Here is an 18,987-nt window from a genome sequence, read left to right on the forward strand (position 1 = left end):
CCAATGTAATAACATAAAACAAAACTTCTGGTGTCTTACCAAATCCTTTCATGGCCTTGTGAAGCGTCTCAGCATCTTGATTGGCATCAAAATCCAGAAAATCATGGATTGTGCCACTGGTTCTTCCCTAAGTACATAAAGAGTCTATTATTTTAATGCTTTATATGTCTTTGTAATTCATCAATATGCAGGCTTCAGACAAAAGGATGCAGGTTACAATATGCAGATTAAAAGCATGAAGGGGCTCAGATACCACTTCAGCAACTTGATCCATTGAGTAACTGAGCAGGAGGCTCCCAGATGCAATCCCTAGTTGGCATGGCATTAGCCAATCCCAGTTGGAGCACTGCTGGGGAAGGCCTGATCCATTAAAACAGAAGTGTGTAGTAAAATGCATGAAGAAATAGGCTTGTAGAAGGTTTCCAAACTGCATTAATAAAGTAAATCACTACAATGAACAACAACTATTTGTATAGCAACTTTAACACAGTAGAACATCCCAAGGTGTTGCACAGGAGTATTTTAAGACAAAAAATGACACTGATCCACAAGGATAAATTAGGGCAGGTGACAAAAAGCTTGGTCAAAGAGGTGGGTTTTAAGGGAGCATCTTAAAGGAGGAAAGAGGTGTAGCAAGGCAGAGAGGTTTAGGCAGGGAATTCCAGAGCTTAGGGCCCAGGCAACAGAAGGCACAGCCACCAAAGGTTGAGCAATTACAATCAGGGATGCTCAAGAGGCCAGAATTAGAGGAGCGCAGATATCTTGGCCGGAGGTGGGGGGGGTGGGTTGTGGAGCTGGAGGAGATCAGATGGGGGGGGGGGGGGGGGGGGGGGGGGTGCGCGCGCGCGCGCGAGTTCATGGAGGGATTTGAAAAGAAGGATGAGAATTTTGAAATCGAAGCGCTGCTTAACCAGGAGCCAATGTAGGTCAGCAAGCACAGGGAAGATGGGTCTCGGAGAGAGAGAGAGAGAGAGAGAGAGAGAGAGAGTTAGGACACAGGCAGCAGAGTTTTGGATCACCTCAAGTTTACGCAGGGTGGAATGTGGGAGGCCAGCCAGGAGTGCATTGAATGAAACATATTTACATGGGGCCATTGAGCACAGGGGCTCTAGGCCAGTGTGTAAATCTGCCCCTGACAGGTGGGTCCTTCATTTGTGGGGCAACAATAACTTGAACATAGTAAAACACTTCAGTGTTATCAAACAAAATTTGACACCGAGCCACATAAGGAGATATTTAGACAAGTGACAAAGCTTGGTCAAAGAGGTAGGTTTTAAAGAGCATCTTAAAAAAGAGGTACAGAGAGGCAATTCTAGAGCTTAGGCAGCTGAAGGCATGGCTGCCAATGGCAGAGCGATGAAAATCAGGGATGCGCAAGAGGCCATAACTTGAGCAGAGCTTGGAGGGTTGCAAGGCTGGAGGAGGTTGCAGAGATAGGGAGGGTGGAGAAATGGGACCCGTATTCAAATCCAGCCCCTATTGATTGAATACAAGTCTTCTGTCTGCAAGGGTCTAGTGTGAAATGAGTTTGGCCAGTCAAAGGTGTCCCTAAATTGGCACAAAGTGCTGCTAAATTTGTCAATCTTAGGCGGTCACAGGGTAGCTTGGAAATGGAAAATCGTCAAAGTAGGGGCTCCCCTTGATCAGTATTGTCCAACACATTGTCCACTGGCTGGAGTCATACCTAGCACAAGGGAAGATGGTTGTGGTGGTTGAAGGTCAATCACCACAACCCCAGGACATCGCTGCAGGGTTCCTCAGGGAAGTGTCCTTGCCCAAACTCTTCAGCTGCTTCATCAATGACCTTCCCTCCAACACAAGGTCAAGGGAACTGGCGGTAGGGATTGTGGATGCATTGGTAATAATTTTCCAAAACTCCCTGGACTCGGCAAAGGTCCCGGCAGACTGGAAAACTGCTAATGTAACACCCTTATTTAAAAAGGGCAATAGACAGAAGGCTGGAAACTATAGACCAGTTAGCCTAACATCTGTGGTAGGTAAAATTTTGGAGTCCATTATTAAGGAGACAGTAACAGGACATTTGGATAATCATAATAGGACAAAGTCAGCATGGTTTTATGAAGGGGAAGTCATGTTTGACAAATTTGCTGGAGTTCTTTGAGGAAGTAACATATAGGGTGGATAAAGGGGAACCAGTGGACGTAGTGTATTTAGACTTCCAAAAGGCATTTGACAAGGTGCCACACAAAAGATTATTGCTTAAGATAAAAAAAATCACAGGATTGGGGGTAATATTCTGGCATGGATAGAGGATTGGCTATCTAACAGAAGGCAGAGAGTTGGGATAAATGGTTCATTCTCAGACTGGCAATCAGTAACTAGTGGTGTTCCGCAGGGGTCAGTGCTGGGTCCCCAACTCTTTACAATCTATATTAACGATTTGGAGGAGGGGACCGAGTGTAACATATCAAAGTTTGCAGATGATACTAAGATGGGAGGGAAAGTAGTGAGTGAGGACATAAAAAACCTGCAAGGGGACATCGACAGGCTAAGTGGGCAGAGATTTGGCAGATGGAATACAATACTGGAAAGTGTGAGGTTATGCACATTGGCAGGAAAAATCGTACAGCAAGTTATTATCTTAATGGCAAGAAACTGGAAAGTACTGAAGTACAAAGGGATCTGGGGGTCCTGGTGCACGAAACTCAAAAGGTTAGTATGCAGGTGCAGCAAGTGATTAAGAAGGCCAATGGAATGTTGGCTTTCATTGCTAGGGGGATAGAATATAAAAAAGGGAGGTATTGCTTCAGTTGTACAAGGTATTGGTGAGACCGCACCTGGAATACTGCGTACAGTTTTGGTGTCCATACTTAAGAAAGGACATACTTGCTCTCGAGTCAGTACAAAGAAGGTTCACTCGGTTAATCCCGGGGATGGCCATATGAGGAGTGGTTGAGTAGATTGGGACTCTACTCATTGGAGTTAAGAAGAATGAGAGGTGATCTTATTGAAACACAAGATTGTGAAGGGGTTGGATCGGGTGGATGCGGGGAAGATGTTCCCGATGATGGGTGAAACTAGAACTAGGGGGCATAGTCTTCGAATAAGGGGCTGCTCTTTCAAAACTGAAATGAGGAGGAACTACTTCACTCAGGGTGGTAGGTCCATGGAATATGCTGCCCCAAAAAACTGTAGAAGCTACATCGTTACATAAATTTAAAACAGAAAGACAGTTTCCTAGAAGTAAAGGGAATTAAGGGTTACGGGGAGCGGGCAGGAATTTGGACATGAGTCTAGGTTCGGCTCGGTCATGGCCCTGTGGGTAGCGGAGCGGGCCCGTGTAGCCTGATCCTGCTCCTATTTCGTGTGTCTAATTCTGTTAGATTCAGAAGATGGTTCTGTGATAGTAGATTGGCGGTTAGGATCAGATCAGCCATGATCTTATTGAATGGCGGAGCAGGCTCAAGGGGCCAATTGGCCTACTCCTGCTCCTATTTCTTATGTTCTAATGTTCTTAAATGGGGATGTTTGCTGATGACTGCAGTGTCATTCACAACTTCAGATAATAAGCAGTCCATGCCCACATGCAACAAGACCTGGACGATGTTCAGGCTTGGGCTGATAAGTGGCAGGTAACATTCACACCTTAGAAGTGCCAGGCAATGACTATCTCCAATGAGAGAGTCTAACCAACTCCTTGACATTCAATGGCATCACCATTGCCAACCCAACCCCCCCACACTATCAACATCCTTGGAGTCATCATTAACCAGAAACTTAACTGGACCAGCCACAAATACTGTGGCAACAAGAGCAGGTCAGAGGTTGGGTATTCTGCAGCGAGTGTCTCACCTCCTGACTCCCCAAAGCCTTTCCACCATCTACAAGGCACAAGTAAGGAGTGTGATGGAATACTCTCCACTTGCCTGGATGAGTGCAGCTCCAACAACACTCAAGAAGCTCGACACCATCCAAGACAAAGCAGCCCACTTGATTGGCACCCCATCCACCACCTTAAACATTCACTCCCTCCACCACTGGCGTACTGTGGCTGCAGTGTGTACCATCTACAAGATGCACTGCAGCAACTCGCCAAGGCTTCTTTGGCAGCACCTCCCAAACCCGTGACCTCTTCCACCTAGAAGGACAAGGGCAGCAGGTGCACAAGAACACCACCACCACAAGTCACACACACCATCTGGACTTAGAAGTATATCACAGATCCTTCATAGTTGCTGGGCCAAAATCCTGAAACTCCCTCCCTAACAGCACTGTGGGAATACCATCACCACAGACTGCAGCGGTTCAAGAAGGCAGCTCACCACCACCTCAAGGGCAACTAGGGATGGGCAATAAATACCAGTGACGCCCAGATCCTATAAATGAATAAAAAACATCACCTGTGCCTAATGGGAATCAAGTGTCACAAAATTAACTTCGGATTAGTAAATAAACAGTTGTTGGGCCTGTGATCCAATACTCATTCACATGGTGTGCGCATGTGAACTTTAAACTGGTGTTTGTTGGTAAAATGGCAAGACTAACAGCAGTGTGCAAGTATTTTACTTCCTTGGTTACTGAATGGTGGTGCATGATTAAGTAAATTTACACATGTGAAGTACATTTACCTGTACCATGTGATTTGGCCATTAATAGAAAACATCTTGCACACAGAGTCTGGCTGCATTTTAAAATTCTCATCCTGGTTTTCAAATCCCTCCCTGTCTCAGACGCTCCTTCAGCCCCACAGCCGTCAGGTATCTGCGCTCTACTGATTCCAGCCTCTTGAGCAGCCGATTTTAATCACTTTTGGCAGCCATGCCTTCAGCTGCCTTGGTGCCAAGCTCTGGAATTGCCTCCCTAAACCTCTTTCCTCCTTGAAGATACTCCTTAAAGCTACTCCTTAAAGCCTGTCTCTTTGATCAAGCATCTGTCCTCAATATCTCCTTAAGTGGCTCGGCGTCACATTTTGTTTGAACACTGGTGAAGCACCTTGGGGCATTTTACTACGTTATGAAAAAGGTGCTACATAAAATACAAGCTGTATCCACACCCGTGACTAGTCAACCATGTCTATTGGACAAGACGGCCCCACATTCAAGGGGGCCAATCCATTTAGGTTGGATATAATGGCCTCAGATTGCAATTTAGTAGCACTCAAATTAAAGGTGGTGCGAGATTACCACATACAATCTGGGAATTTACTAACTAAGTGACTATCAATATTCTCATCCTCCTCTCTGCCTCCCTCCAAGTCGAGTATGTGGAGAATGCTGGGCGGGGGGGGGGAAGCTGTCCAAGAATCCGTAGCAGGAGTGGTGGTTCTCCTTTAAATCTACAGGCAGCTGCTCACTCAGGACATCATCTCCTGCCACACCTTCAGCGGCGTGAACACAGCATTTACCCAATGCCACTGGAGTCGAGCACCAGTGAGAGCAGACAGCGGGGCGGTGCTTGTAGTCTGCTTCTAGCCGAGGAGAACAATCAGATGGGTCGGTTTCAAATCAAGGGTTAGTTTCAGTCGGGGGTGGGTTTGGGGGGAGGGGAGCGCAGAAACAGCTTTTGCGCCAGTGTCAGACCGGCGTAACCCTAGGATACAAGGAACAAGCGGCGCCTCGAACAGAACCAAAGACTTGTGGTCTGAACTGCAGGCAGCGGCCAAACTGCAGGAAGGGTTTTGATGGCGAGCAGATGTGAGAGAGAGAGAGAGAGAGAGAGAGAGAGGGCGAGCAGATATGTGTGAGAGAGAGAGAGAGAGAGAGAGAGAGCGAGCAGCGTTTTGCTCGGAATATCACTATATACACACACAGCCCATATTGTACAAAGTGACATACAGGGCGGGGTAAAAATCCACAGCAGGATCAGGAAGCATGGTGATTTATAAACTGCTCCATTGTTAGTTCCTGCCACACCCATGCGGACAGCGGGTGGATTTTCCTCTGATTCAAGGTCATATGATGTGATCCATCACATCTTCAGATACTGCAGCAGACCCCGCTCTGAATCACAAGACACTGGCTCAGACAGACTGCCAGAAAATCCAACTCACTAAAGACGACGACTTGCATTTATATAGCGCCTTTCACCACCACCACCGGACGTCTCAAAGCACTTTACAGCCAATGAAGTACTTTTGAAGTGGAGTCACTGTTGTAATGTAGGAAATGCAGCAGTTAATTTGCACACAGCAAGGTCCCACAAACAGCAATGTGATAATGACCAGATAATCTGTTAAGTTGATTGAGGGATAAATATTGGCCAGGACACCAAGGATAACTCCCCTGCTCTTTTTTGAAATAGTGCCATGGAATTTTTACATCCACCAGAGAGCAGATGGGGCCTCGGATTAACGTCTCAGATGAGACTACAATGTCAGCCTAGATTTTTGTGCTCAAGTCCCTGGAGTGGGACTTGGGCCCACAACCTTCTGACTCAGACGAGTGTGACCCACAGCTGACATTCGGGTTAAACACGGATAGGATACTTCAGCAGAGTCACATGCTGTCTTGATCTTGTACTTTTGGCACAGGCATGGCAATGTTTCTGTGCCAGCACCAAGTGTAGTACAATGCTGGATGGTGCCAACCCTATCTTGACAATAAGATGGAGTAAGAACATTTTTGCTTCTGGCCAATTGCAACAGCCAACACAACCTTCAGTTTAAAGTCTGTTAGTTACAGTGCATTACATGGCTGTGCATGGGAGCTTGCTGTGGGCAAATTTACTGCTCATTCCCTACATTACAACAGTGACCATGCTTCAAAAAGTGCTTATTGGCTGTAAAGCGCTTTGGAAGTCCCAAGGTTGTGAACGGCACTGTATAGATGCTAGTCTTTCTTCTTCTTCCCCATTTATTACTGTCTCACTGCTTGACTGACACTGGACGAGCAGAAATTTCCTCCAATTAAATATTGGGAAAAACAAAGCCATTGTCCCCGCCACAAATTCCATTCCCTAGCCATCGACTATCCCTCTCCCTAGCTAGAGAGAGAGAGGCTGAACTAGACTGTTAGCCAGCTTGCTGTTCTATTTGACTTGGCGAGGCACTTCTGAACCCATAATCCACTCCATCCCCAGACTGCCTATTTCCACCTCCGTAGCATCAACCGCCTCCACCCCAGCTTCAGTTCATCTGCTGCTGAATCTCTCATCCAGCCATTGTTACCGTCAGACTTGACTATTCCAACACTCTCCTGGCTAGCCTCCCACCTGTCACCCTCCGTAACTGGAGGTCATCCAAACTCTGCAGCCCATATCCTAACTCACACCAAGTCCCATTCACCCATCACACCTGTGCTCGCTGACGTACATGAAGGATTTTAAATCCTCCACATCTCTGCACTTCTCCCAATTCTGGCCTCTTGCACAGCTGATTTTTTTTTTTTTTTTTTTAAAAACACTCCACCATTGGCTGCCTAGGATCTAAGCTTAATTATTCCCTCCCTAAGCCTACCTTTTGGTCACCTGTCCCAATATTGCACGCAGCTTGGTGTCAAATATTGTCAACACCACTCCGGAAGCACCTTGGAACTTTTACTACTTTAAAAAGGCGCTATATAAAATGCAAGTGGTTGTTAGCTCAATTACTCATCTGAAAATCAGTAGAAAGTGGACCAGGCATATAGGAAGCTGGCAAGTCACCCTGCAGCCATGCACACATCTAGGACATCTCCACCAGGTCAGCTTTCCTTGTGATGCAAAGGGCCAGTGGAAGTGATTGCATCCATGGCAGCACAGTGCCAAAACAGACTCAGTGTGGGTAGTACAACAGCAAGAATCCAAACTTGGCAATCACGACAGCATTTGTAAACCACTGGAGCATCACGGTTATGGATTCAGATACTGACTTATTAGAACACATGTTGCATTTCCTTTTAGGTAGCCATTTTCTTTAATATAATACAGTGGCTGTGTCATTTCCTCCAGTAACACATCACTGGAAAGAGTCACAGGACCGTGCAGCACAGAAGGAGGCCATTCAGCCTATGCCAGCTCTTTGACAGAGCTATCCAATTAGTCTTACTTTGCTGTAAATTCCTCCTTTAAGTATTTATCCAATTCCCTTTTGAAAGTTACCCTCAAATCTGCTGCTACAGTTTCAAACAGTACATTCTAGAACATAACTACTCATTCCATGGAAAAAACCTTTCCTCGTCTCCCCCCTGGTTCTTTTGCCAATTATCTTTTCCTATATTAGAACAGCGATTACACTTCAAAAGTACTTCATTGGCTAGAAAGCTTGTACATACACACAACCCCCTTTTCTTTTCATCTATGGTCTCTGGTTACTGACCCTCCCACCAGTGGAAACAGTTTTTCCCCCCCCTTTATTTACTCTGGTCTTTCCTCCTGAGGGTAGATGATACACTGGTGGACCTTTGTGGTCCCATAGAAGAGTTGCTATTTAAAAAAAAGTTTTGCAGTTAAAATGGTAGATTTCACAGTCTCAGCAGAATTCACATAAGTAACAATACCAAATGCCAGACACGACATGTTATATGATAAGCTTGTTGAACATCAGCTTCTTTGTCCGCTCAATCTATTTGAAAACTCAATGCTCCCGATGGACGATGTCCAGATAGGACTCCTGGACATGGACACACACTTGCCTAGCTAACAACAGCATGTCTCCGACCAAATGCCGAGGGTTAGTAGGGCTTTATGCAAAAAGAAATCCACTGACAAGAACCCACCCCTATTGGGGTGGGGGGGGGGGGGGGGGAGAGAAAGAGAGAGCTTAAAGTAATTCATTGGCTGTCCCAAGAATGTGAAAGGCACTATATAAATGTGGTGGAGATCCCAACATTTGTAGCACCTATTAAAGCTAGTAAAATGTCTAATTGGCTTTCAGCAATACTGTGGTGCTAGGATATGCCCAATTCGTGGGTGTTCTTTTGCTCACTCCTGAGAGACAGCAAACCTGACAGTCAGGTGAACTGTGACGAGAGGTCAAAGAGGATAGGAAACAATACACAGGGGTGGGTTCTTGTCAGGTGGAATTCTCTTTACCTAAAGCCCTACTAACCCTCTGCATTAGGTCAGAGGCTTACTGTTGGCAAATAGTAGCAGCCGATTTACACTCTGCCAGGTCCCATAAATAGCAGCAAGATAATGACCAATTTTCGTTGAGGGAGGACAGGCAATCAGCTATAAGTGGGTACTTGAATAGGGGTTAATTGTTGTGGCTGGCTGTTGACTGACTAGTTATAACTAGGGTGTATCTAAAATGCAAGTTCTCTATTCTAGGGTAGAAGCTATTTTAATTTGGACACTTCAGTAGAAACCAATTTAAATCACATCTAACAAAATCCCAGTTGATCACACACCTTCCCAACACAGACAATTCAGCCAGTTATGAAACTCAGCTGTTCGACCAGTGTGGAAAAAAATGGAACCCAGTGGTTGCACAGTTCCCAGTTCAGATCTCCACTATTTCAGGAAGACCCAATAGCAGTCTCCCAGGCAACTGGAACAAAACTGGGACTGTGGTTTGATCCACAGAAAAATTGGTTGCTAGAGAATCAGCTCTAAAAGTAGTTTCTACAATGAGGCTTACAGTTAAACTGCCAATTATTAATTGACAGTTTATCAAATACATCAGAAATCAGCAGCCTGCCTACACCCTCAACTAATAAAAGCGTATACAGCTCAGGGTCACAGACGTGGCACATTTATGGACTTTAATCCCGCAAGAGTGTAACATAATACCAGTTAATACTGCATCCCGACAGCATCTCATTAACATGGGAGTGTTTGCCAGAAGATTATCACTTGGCAGCTAAAGAGGCAGCATCTTCATAGAAACCTACTTTGCAAACTTTTAAATTAACTAGCACAAAAAAAAGCTATTACTAGTTTCCTGCATTTGAAACATTGCAGCTTTTTCCTGAAAACTAGGTGTGGTATTCCATAATCCTTTGCACATTTTCCAGAGTGCAGAAAGAGGCCAAAGCACAAACTGCTCTGCCTGCCAATAATAACTGAATCACTGCAGACCATTAGTACTACACACAGGCTGTGACAGCTGAAATTCAGAATCCACTTACCACGCCTTTGGCTGCCATGGTTCAGTCAGAATTCACTGTTTTAAACAAAAAACAACACACACACAAATCATTTAACATAGCTTTTCCACATTTCCTGAAGTACTACAACAATTTTTTAAAAAACCAAAGAAGACATTAAATCATTTCATAGCGCAGACAAACCTGCTACAAACGTGGCTGTTAAGAAAAATTCCCGGCGTGTGGCTCACAGGAACTCAAGCAAGAAGGCCGGCCTTTTCTCTTGGGAAATTTTTGACGGCTGCTTATGGATTGGTGGAGAGCTTGGAGACATATTTAAATGAAGTAGTCATTGAAAGAAGTTAGCCTATGAGGAGCTACTATTCCAAAACCATTGTGGGTGCACGTAAAACCAGCACTGAACCCTCCTGCTCTTGCCAAGCCAATCCAGTTACTCAGGCAGAACAGTTTCCCCAGCAACGGCTTTCGCTGGCACAAGGCCTAAAATGACATCCGCCAGTTCTAAAATATGTACAACGTCCTGTGTTATGGGGCAATGGAAGAACAGAGAGGGAAAGAAGGGAAATGCTTATCCTTACCAGGGTTGATGTCGCACATTCCTCAATATGTTTACCAGCCTCTGAAGTAAATTTCCGCCCCTGCCTGAAATCATCATCTGAAATTTAATATAATTTTCTTAATTTAACCCATGACTTTTTCTTCTCTGAATGCATTTATTTTTACAAAGTTACAAAGTACTTACAGCACACAGAAATAAGCCATTCAGCCTAACAGATCTATGCCGGGGTTTATGCTCCACATGAGCCTCTTCAAACCCTTCTTCATAAGAACATAAGAACCAGGAGCAGCAGCAGGAGTATCTTGAGCGCGCTCCACCATTCAATGAGAACTTGGCTGAACTTTTACATCAACTCCACTTTCCCGCCCTATCCCCATATCCCTTGATTCCCATAGTGGCCAAAAATCTATTAATCCCAATCTTGAATATACCCATCCACAGCCATCTCGGGTTCCCCCTCTTTCTGACCCCATTCCCCCCTCTCTCTGACCCCCATTTCCCTCCTCCTGACCCCATTCCCCCCTCTCTCTGACCCCCATTTCCCTCCTCCTGACCCCATTCCCCCTCTCTCTGATCCCCATTTCCCTCCACCTGACCCCCATTCCCCCCTCTCTCTGACCCCCATTTCCCTCCTCCTGACCCCATTCCCCCTCTCTCTGATCCCCATTTCCCTCCTCCTGACCCCATTCCCCCCTCTCTCTGACCCCCATTTCCCTCCTCCTGACCCCATTCCCCCTCTCTCTGATCCCCATTTCCCTCCTCCTGACCCCATTCCCCCTCTCTCTGATCCCCATTTCCCTCCTCCTGACCCCATTCCCCCTCTCTCTGATCCCCATTTCCCTCCACCTGACCCCCATTCCCCCCTCTCTCTGACCCCCATTTCCCTCCTCCTGACCCCATTCCCCCTCTCTCTGATCCCCATTTCCCTCCTCCTGACCCCATTCCCCCCTCTCTCTGACCCCCATTTCCCTCCTCCTGACCCCATTCCCCCTCTCTCTGATCCCCATTTCCCTCCTCCTGACCCCATTCCCCCTCTCTCTGATCCCCATTTCCCTCCTCCTGACCCCATTCCCCCTCTCTCTGATCCCCATTTCCCTCCTCCTGACCCCATTCCCCCCTCTCTCTGACCCCCATTTCCCTCCTCCTGACCCCATTCCCCCCTCTCTGACCCCCATTTATCCTCCTGACTCCCATTCCCCCCTCTCTGACCCCCATTTCCCTCCTCCTGACCCCATTCCGCCCTCTCTCTGACCCCCATTTATCCTCCTGACCCCCATTCCCCCTCTCTCTGAACCCCATTCCCCCCTCTCTGACCCCCATTTATCCTCCTGACCCCCATTCCCCCTCTCTCTGACCCCCATTTCCCTCCTCCTTACCCCCATTCTGCCCTCTCTCTGATCCCCATTTCCCTCCTCCTGACCCCCATTCCCCCTCTGACCCCCATTTATCTCCTCCTTACCCCATTCTGCTCTCTCTCTGACCCCCATTTATCCTCCTGACCCCCATTCCCCCTCTCTCTGACCCCCATTTATCTCCTCCTTACCCCATTCTCCCCTCTCGCTGACCCGATTACCGTCTCCCTGACCCCCATTTTCCCACTTTCTCTGACTCCCATTCCCCCAATCTCTCTCTGACCTCCATTTCCCAGTCACCCCATCCACTGCCCCCCTTTAACATATCCTTCTATTCCTTTCCCCCTCATGTACTTATGTAGTTTTCCCTCAAATGCATCCATGCTAGTCGTCTCAACTGCACCTTGTAGTAAGTTCCACATTCTAACCATTCTCTGGGTAAAGAAGTTTCTCCTGAATTTTCTGTTGCATTTATTAGTGACTATTTTACTACACTCGTGGAATGGATCGTTCCATTGTGGAGTGCCTTTTTCAAGTCTTTACGTGGCTTGTCCACGGGGCAAAGTCCAGCAATTCATCACAGGCCAAGGGAAGGCTGTGGGTACTCGGGTGTTCGGGAGGACTGGTAGATCTTTGATTTTGTGATACAGACAGCCTTCCGAATTTCACCAAGTGTGGATTCCACCACCAAAGGAGAGGCGCAGCTGAGTCATTGTGTCGTATGGTTAGTGGCCTGTCCAGCCATGTCAGCCAGTGGCTCAGTGGGCACCACCCTTGCTCTTTGAGTCAGAAGGTTGTGGGTTCATAGCCCCACTCCAGAGACTTGAGCACAAAAATCAAGGTCGACACTCCAGTGCAGTGCTGAGGGAGTGCTGCACTGTCGGAGGTGCGTCTTTTGGATGAGACGTTAAACTGAGGCCCCGTCTGCGCTCTCGGGTGGACATAGAAGATCCCATGGCACCATTTCGAAGAAGAGCAGGGGAGTTATTCCCGGTGTCCTGGCCAATAGTTATCCCTCAATCAACATAACAAACAGATTATATGATCATTATCACATTGCTGTTTGTGGGAGCTTGCTATGTGCAAGTTGGCTGCTGCGTTTCCCACATTACAACAGTGATTACACTCCAAAAAGTACTTCATTGGCTGTAAAGCACTTTGGGATGCCTGGTGGTCATGAGAGGTGTTATAGAAATGCAAGTCTTTCGTTCTTTCTATTGTCATCATCTGGTGTTGTTGCTTTATTATTATTATAAACATGCATCATTAAGAACATAACATAAGAACATAAGAAATAGGAGCAGGAGTAGGCCAATCGGCCCCTCGAGCCTGCTCCGCCATTCAATAAGATCATGGCTGATCTGATCCTAACCGCCAATCCACTATCACAGAACCATCTCCTGAATCTAACAGAATTAGACACACGAAATAGGAGCAGGATCAGGCTACACGGCCCCTGGGCCCGCTCCACTACCCACAGGGCCATGACCGATCCGAACCTAGACTCATGTCCAAATTCCTGCCCGCTCCCCGTAACCTTTAATTCCCTTTACTTCTAGGAAACTGTCTATTTCTGTTTTAAATTTATGTAATGATGTAGCTTCTACAGCTTTTTGGGGCAGCATATTCCATGGACCTACCACCCTCTGAGTGAAGTAGTTCCTCCTCATCTCAGTTTTGAAAGAGCAGCCCCTTATTCTAAGACTATGCCCCCTAGTTCTAGTTTCACCCATCATCGGGAACATCTTCCCCACATCCACCCGATCCAACCCCTTCACAATCTTATATGTTTCAATAAGATCGCCTCATTCTTCTGAACTCCAATGAGTAGAGTCCCAATCTACTCAACCTCTCCTCATATGTCCATCCCCACATCCCCGGGATTAACCGAGTGAACCTTCTTTGTACTGACTCGAGAGCAAGTATGTCCTTTCTTAAGTATGGACACCAAAACTGTACGCAGTATTCCAGGTGCGGTCTCACCAATACCTTGTACAACTGAAGCAATACCTCCCTATTTTTATATTCTATCCCCCTAGCAATGAAAGCCAACATTCCATTGGCCTTCTTAATCACTTGCTGCACCTGCATACTAACCTTTTGAGTTTCGTGCACCAGGACCCCCAGATCCCTTTGTACTTCAGTACTTTCCAGTTTCTTGCCATTAAGATAATAACTTGCTCTACGATTTTTCCTGCCAAAGTGCATAACCTCACACTTTCCAGTATTGTATTCCATCTGCCAAATCTCTGCCCACTTACTTAGCCTGTCGATGTCCCCTTGCAGGTTTTTTATGTCCTCACTCACTACTTTCCCTCCCATCTTAGTATCATCTGCAAACTTTGATATGTTACACTCGGTCCCCTCCTCCAAATCGTTAATATAGATTGTAAAGAGTTGGGGACCCAGCACTGACCCCTGCGGAACACCACTAGTTACTGATTGCCAGTCTGAGAATGAACCATTTATCCCAACTCTCTGCCTTCTGTTAGATAGCCAATCCTCTATCCATGCCAGAATATTACCCCCAATCCCGTGATTTTTTATCTTAAGCAATAATCTTTTGTGTGGCACTTTGTCAAATGCCTTTTGGAAGTCTAAATACACTACGTCCACTGGTTCCCCTTTATCCACCCTATATGTTACTTCCTCAAAGAACTCCAGCAAATTTGTCAAACATGACTTCCCCTTCATAAAACCATGCTGACTTTGTCCTATTAAATTATGATTATCCAAATGTCCTGTTCCTGTCTCCTTAATAATGGACTCCAAAATTTTACCTACCACAGATGTTAGGCTATCCGGTCTATAGTTTCCAGCCTTCTGTCTACTGCCCTTTTTAAATAAGGGTGTTACATTAGCAGTTTTCCTGTCTGCCGGGACCTTTGCCGAGTCCAGGGAGTTTTGGAAAATTATTACCAATGCATCCACAATCCCTACCGCCAGTTCCCTCAAGACCCTAGGATGTAAGCCATCAAGTCCAGGTGATTTATCCGCCTTGAGCCCCATTATTTTACCGAGTACCACTTCCTTAGTGATTTTGATCGTGTTTAGCTCCTCCCCCCCTTTAGCCCCCTGTTTGTCCAGTGTTGGGATATTCTTAGTGTCTTCTACTGTAAAGACTGATGTAAAATATTCATTCAGTGTTTTTGCCATCTCCATATTTCCCACCATTAATTTCCCGGTCTCATCCTCTAAGGGACCAGCATTTACTTTAGCCACCCTTTTTCTTTTTATATAACTATAAAAACTCTTACTATCTGTTTTTATATTTTTTGCTAATTTACTTTCATAATCTATCTTCCCTTTCTTAATCAAACTTTTTGTTATTTTTTGCTGTCTTTTAAAGTTTTCCCAATCCTCTATCCTCCCACTAGATTTGGCTACCTTATATGCCCTTGTTTTTAGTCGCATACTATCCTTAATTTCTTTACTTAGCCACGGATGGCTGTCTTTTCTTTTACACCCTTTTCTTCTCAGTGGAATATATATTTTTTGGAAGTTGTAAAATAACTCCTTAAATGTACACCACTGATCATGTATCGTCTTACCCTTTAATCTATTTTCCCAATCCACTCTACTCAATTCCGCTCTCATACCTTCATAGTCTCCATTATTCAAGCTTAGCACGCTTGTTTGAGATCCAACCTTTTCACCCTCTAATTGAATGTGGAATTCAACCATGTTATGGTCACTCATTCCAAGGGGATCCTTTACTAGGACATTTTTAATTAATCCCGTCTCGTTACACAGGACCAGATCTAAGGTTGCTTGCCCCCTGGTTGGTTCAGTTACATACTGCTCAAGAAACCCATCCCTAATACACTCAATGAACTCATCCTCAAGGCAGCCCTGCCCAATTTGATTTGTCCAATTAATATGATAGTTAAAATCCCCCATAATTATAGATGTTCCCTTATTACAAGTCTCAACTATTTCCTGATTGATACTCTGTCCAACAGAGTTGCCACTGTTCGGAGGCCTATAGACTACGCCCACTAGTGTTTTTTTCCCCTTATTATTCCTTACCTCCACCCAAACTGTTTCATTATCCTGATCTTTTGACCCAATATCATTTCTCTGTATTACAGTGATTCCTTCCTTTATTAACATAGCCACCCCACCTCCCCTTCCTTCCTGTCTGTCCTTCCTGATCGTTAAATAACCTGGTATGTTTAATTCCCAGGCATTGTCACCCTGCAGCCATGTTTCTGTAATGGCCACAAGATCATACCCATATGTAGTTATTTGTGCCATTAACTCGTCTATTTTGTTACGAATGCTACGTGCATTCAGATAGAGAACTTTCAAAGATGTTTTGTGACACTTAGTTCCTGCTTTTGCCCTTTTTATTACTTTACCTTTTACTCCATACCTTCTGCCCCTTCCTGACACGCTCTGGTTTTTAATTTCCCCACTGCTACCTAAGTCTATGACCTTCTCTGTTGTCATTTTTATTATTTGCTCTCTAGGACCCTCCCCCCCCACTAGTTAGTTTAAAGCCCTCTCTACAGCCCTAGTTATATGATCCGCCAGGACTCTCGTCCCAGCACTGGCCAAGTGAAGCCCGTCCCAACAGAACAGCTCCCTCCTGCCCCAGTACTGGTGCCAGTGTCCCAGGAAGCAAAACCCATTTCTCCCACACCAGTCTTTGAGCCACGCATTTAACTCTCTAATTTTATTTGTCCTAGCCAAATTCGCTCGTGGCTCAGGTAATAGTCCAGAGATTATTACCCTTGTGGTTCTGCTTTTTAATTTGGCCCCTAGCTGCTCAAACTCCCTCAGCAGAACCTCCTTCCTTGTCCTATCTATGTCGTTGGTACCAACATGGACCACGACAACTGGATCCTCCCCCTCCCACTCCAAGTTTCTCTCCAGCCCAGAGGAGATGTCCTTAACCCTGGCACCGGGTGGGCAACACAGCCTTCGGGACTCTCGCTCTCGGCTGCAAAGAACTCTATCTATCCCCCTGACGATACTATCCCCTACCACTACAACATTTCTTTTAACTCCCCCCACTTGAATGGCCCCCTGCTCCACGGTGCTGTGGCCAGGTTGCTCATCCTCCCTGCAGTCCCTGCTCCTGTCCCCACAGGGAGTAAGAGCCTCGAACCTGTTGGACAAGTGCAAGGGCTGCGGCTCCTCCAACACTACCTCCTGGATCCCCGTACCTGCCTCACTTCTAGTCACACCATCCTGACCCTGGCCACGGACTACATCTGCATTAATTAATCTAATTGGTGTGACTACCTCGTGATACACAGAGTCCAGGTAACTCTCCCCCTCCCTGATGTGTCTCAGTGTTTGAAGCTCAGACTCCAGCTCTTCAACACGGAGCCGGAATTCCTCGAGCAGCCAACACTTACTGCAAATGTGATCACTGTGAGCATCAATGGTGTTCACCAGCTCCCACATATTGCAGCAGCAACACATCGCCTGATCTCCCATTCTATGTAATTAATTAAATTTATTAATATTATTCTTAAATACACACAGTATCTACAATTTTATCTCTCGTAATAACATGTGGAGTACATGCATTGGTTTCCATATCCAGAATCTGGGGCTCTGATGTTATAATATCGGACAATTGCCAGATAGCATTGCCTCTGAGATAGTTTTCTTAGAGGTGCTTCTTCATGTCCTCTTTGTCATCACCAACTCGAAAACCTCTTCGCGGCCCCTGGTTCTTCAGGTTTGGTGGGTCCTCGCAACCAATCCTGGGTTACCCAATTCGGTCGACTGCTGGCCACTTGTTAGTTGTTCTCTTAGTCGTTGCCTTGTACCAATCTCGTTGGCCGAGGTCTTGTTTCCAGCCCTGCAGGCTTGGGTCTGGTCATACAGGTTTAACCCAGGCCTTATCCCGGTTTGATGACCTATTTGGAAATTTAAAAACATTTTTCTTTGTTGCCCCCTACCTGCGGGGAATTGATCTACGCAGATCACCCTTCTTTGTGTACTCTGAACAGTCGCTTTAGCCAACGTTGCTATGTTGTTGCCCGGCGGGACCACGTGGAGGAGCGACTCGCTGTGACTTAGAACACGAAAGATAGTCACAGTTACTGTAACTAGATCTCTTATGCCAGACGAGGGCTGGATGATTAATGGTTTAACGGCTTCCACTAGTCATAACCGCCCTGACTAAAACCAACAAGAGGCGGATCCAAGACTCACAGAAATCTTTCGGCGCAAATCCACAAATCTAAGACCAAGGACGCCTTTATAAGAAATTCATAGTTACTCCCACCACTCTTATATTTATGGCGATTAGTTCTGTTCCCGCCCACAGGTGGAAACATCCTCTCTACGTCTACCCTAGCAAACTCCTTCATAATATTAAAGACCTCTATCAGGTCATCCCTCAGTCTTCCCTTTTCTAGATTAGGCATATTTATCTTTTCTGTTTTCCCCTCCTCACTGTACAGGTCTGACCAAGGCAAATCCCTCTTGTGCTGGAGATGGTGGGCTCAAGGCCTCTACTGGGCTCCCGCCAATGTTAGTCTTCTGCCAGTTGCTACCAAGTGTACAGTGGGTGCTCGCAAATGACTCTTCGATTTTCTTCTCACACTGCAAACCAGCTCAGGAACTCAGTGGAGAGGAAGAGGAGAGGAAAGGGAGGAAATCGAACTTTGTGATCCTCCAGTTCACAGTGTCGAACAGTGATGTGTGGTGTGCTGAACGACTATCACTTGGACATTTTAAAAGCCACTGGCCTAGAAATTTGTGTTCGCCATGAAAGTTGCCGCTGAAAATGCCTGCAATGCTAAAGGGGCTAAATTCATCTGGGGGAGGCTGGAGATTGGTGGCGCAGCGCTTAACTTCCGTGCAGCACCCTCCTGGTGGTGTTAGTGGAGACCTCTGAGGCGAAGATCCCGTCTGGAAGCGGCGTTCGAGCTTCGCACAACTTCTGGGAGCGAGGCTGTGGAGCTCGCAAGGAATTGTGGGCAATGAACAGGGCTGAAAATGAAAGGGGCAATGTACTTGACGTAAGAAAACTACTAGGCACTTGGTCTGAGTATTAAACAAGGCTTTAATCAACTGTTTTTCAACATGGAGATCTAGTTGTGTCCTTCACTAGTTCCTGTTAAAG

The 18,987-nt window shown here is 46.1% G+C and overlaps 1 protein-coding gene across 2 annotated transcripts in view; it reads right to left on the minus strand.

Annotated features, from left to right (window-relative positions):
- LOC147098526 (annexin A5-like) overlaps positions 1–10,588 on the minus strand; it is a 39,448-nt gene extending 28,860 nt beyond the window's left edge. The window contains exons 1-3 of one of the 2 annotated variants that reach the window (XM_085970322.1): positions 10,565–10,588; positions 10,008–10,042; positions 40–127 (exon numbers count right to left, since the gene is read on the minus strand). In XM_085970322.1, the coding sequence (XP_085826448.1) occupies positions 40–127; positions 10,008–10,025 (106 nt within the window). In that variant the 5' untranslated portion in view covers positions 10,026–10,042; positions 10,565–10,588. Of the gene's footprint in view, positions 1–39; positions 128–10,007; positions 10,043–10,169; positions 10,253–10,564 lie in introns of those variants that run through there. The other variant, XM_085970321.1, reaches the window with a different exon arrangement.
- Positions 10,589–18,987: the final 8,399 nt, after the last annotated feature.

This window comes from Somniosus microcephalus, chromosome 29 (assembly GCF_052327205.1).
Source record: "Somniosus microcephalus isolate GS21.2 chromosome 29, FLI_Smic_1.0, whole genome shotgun sequence".
NCBI classification, from domain to species: Eukaryota; Metazoa; Chordata; class Chondrichthyes; order Squaliformes; family Somniosidae; genus Somniosus; species Somniosus microcephalus.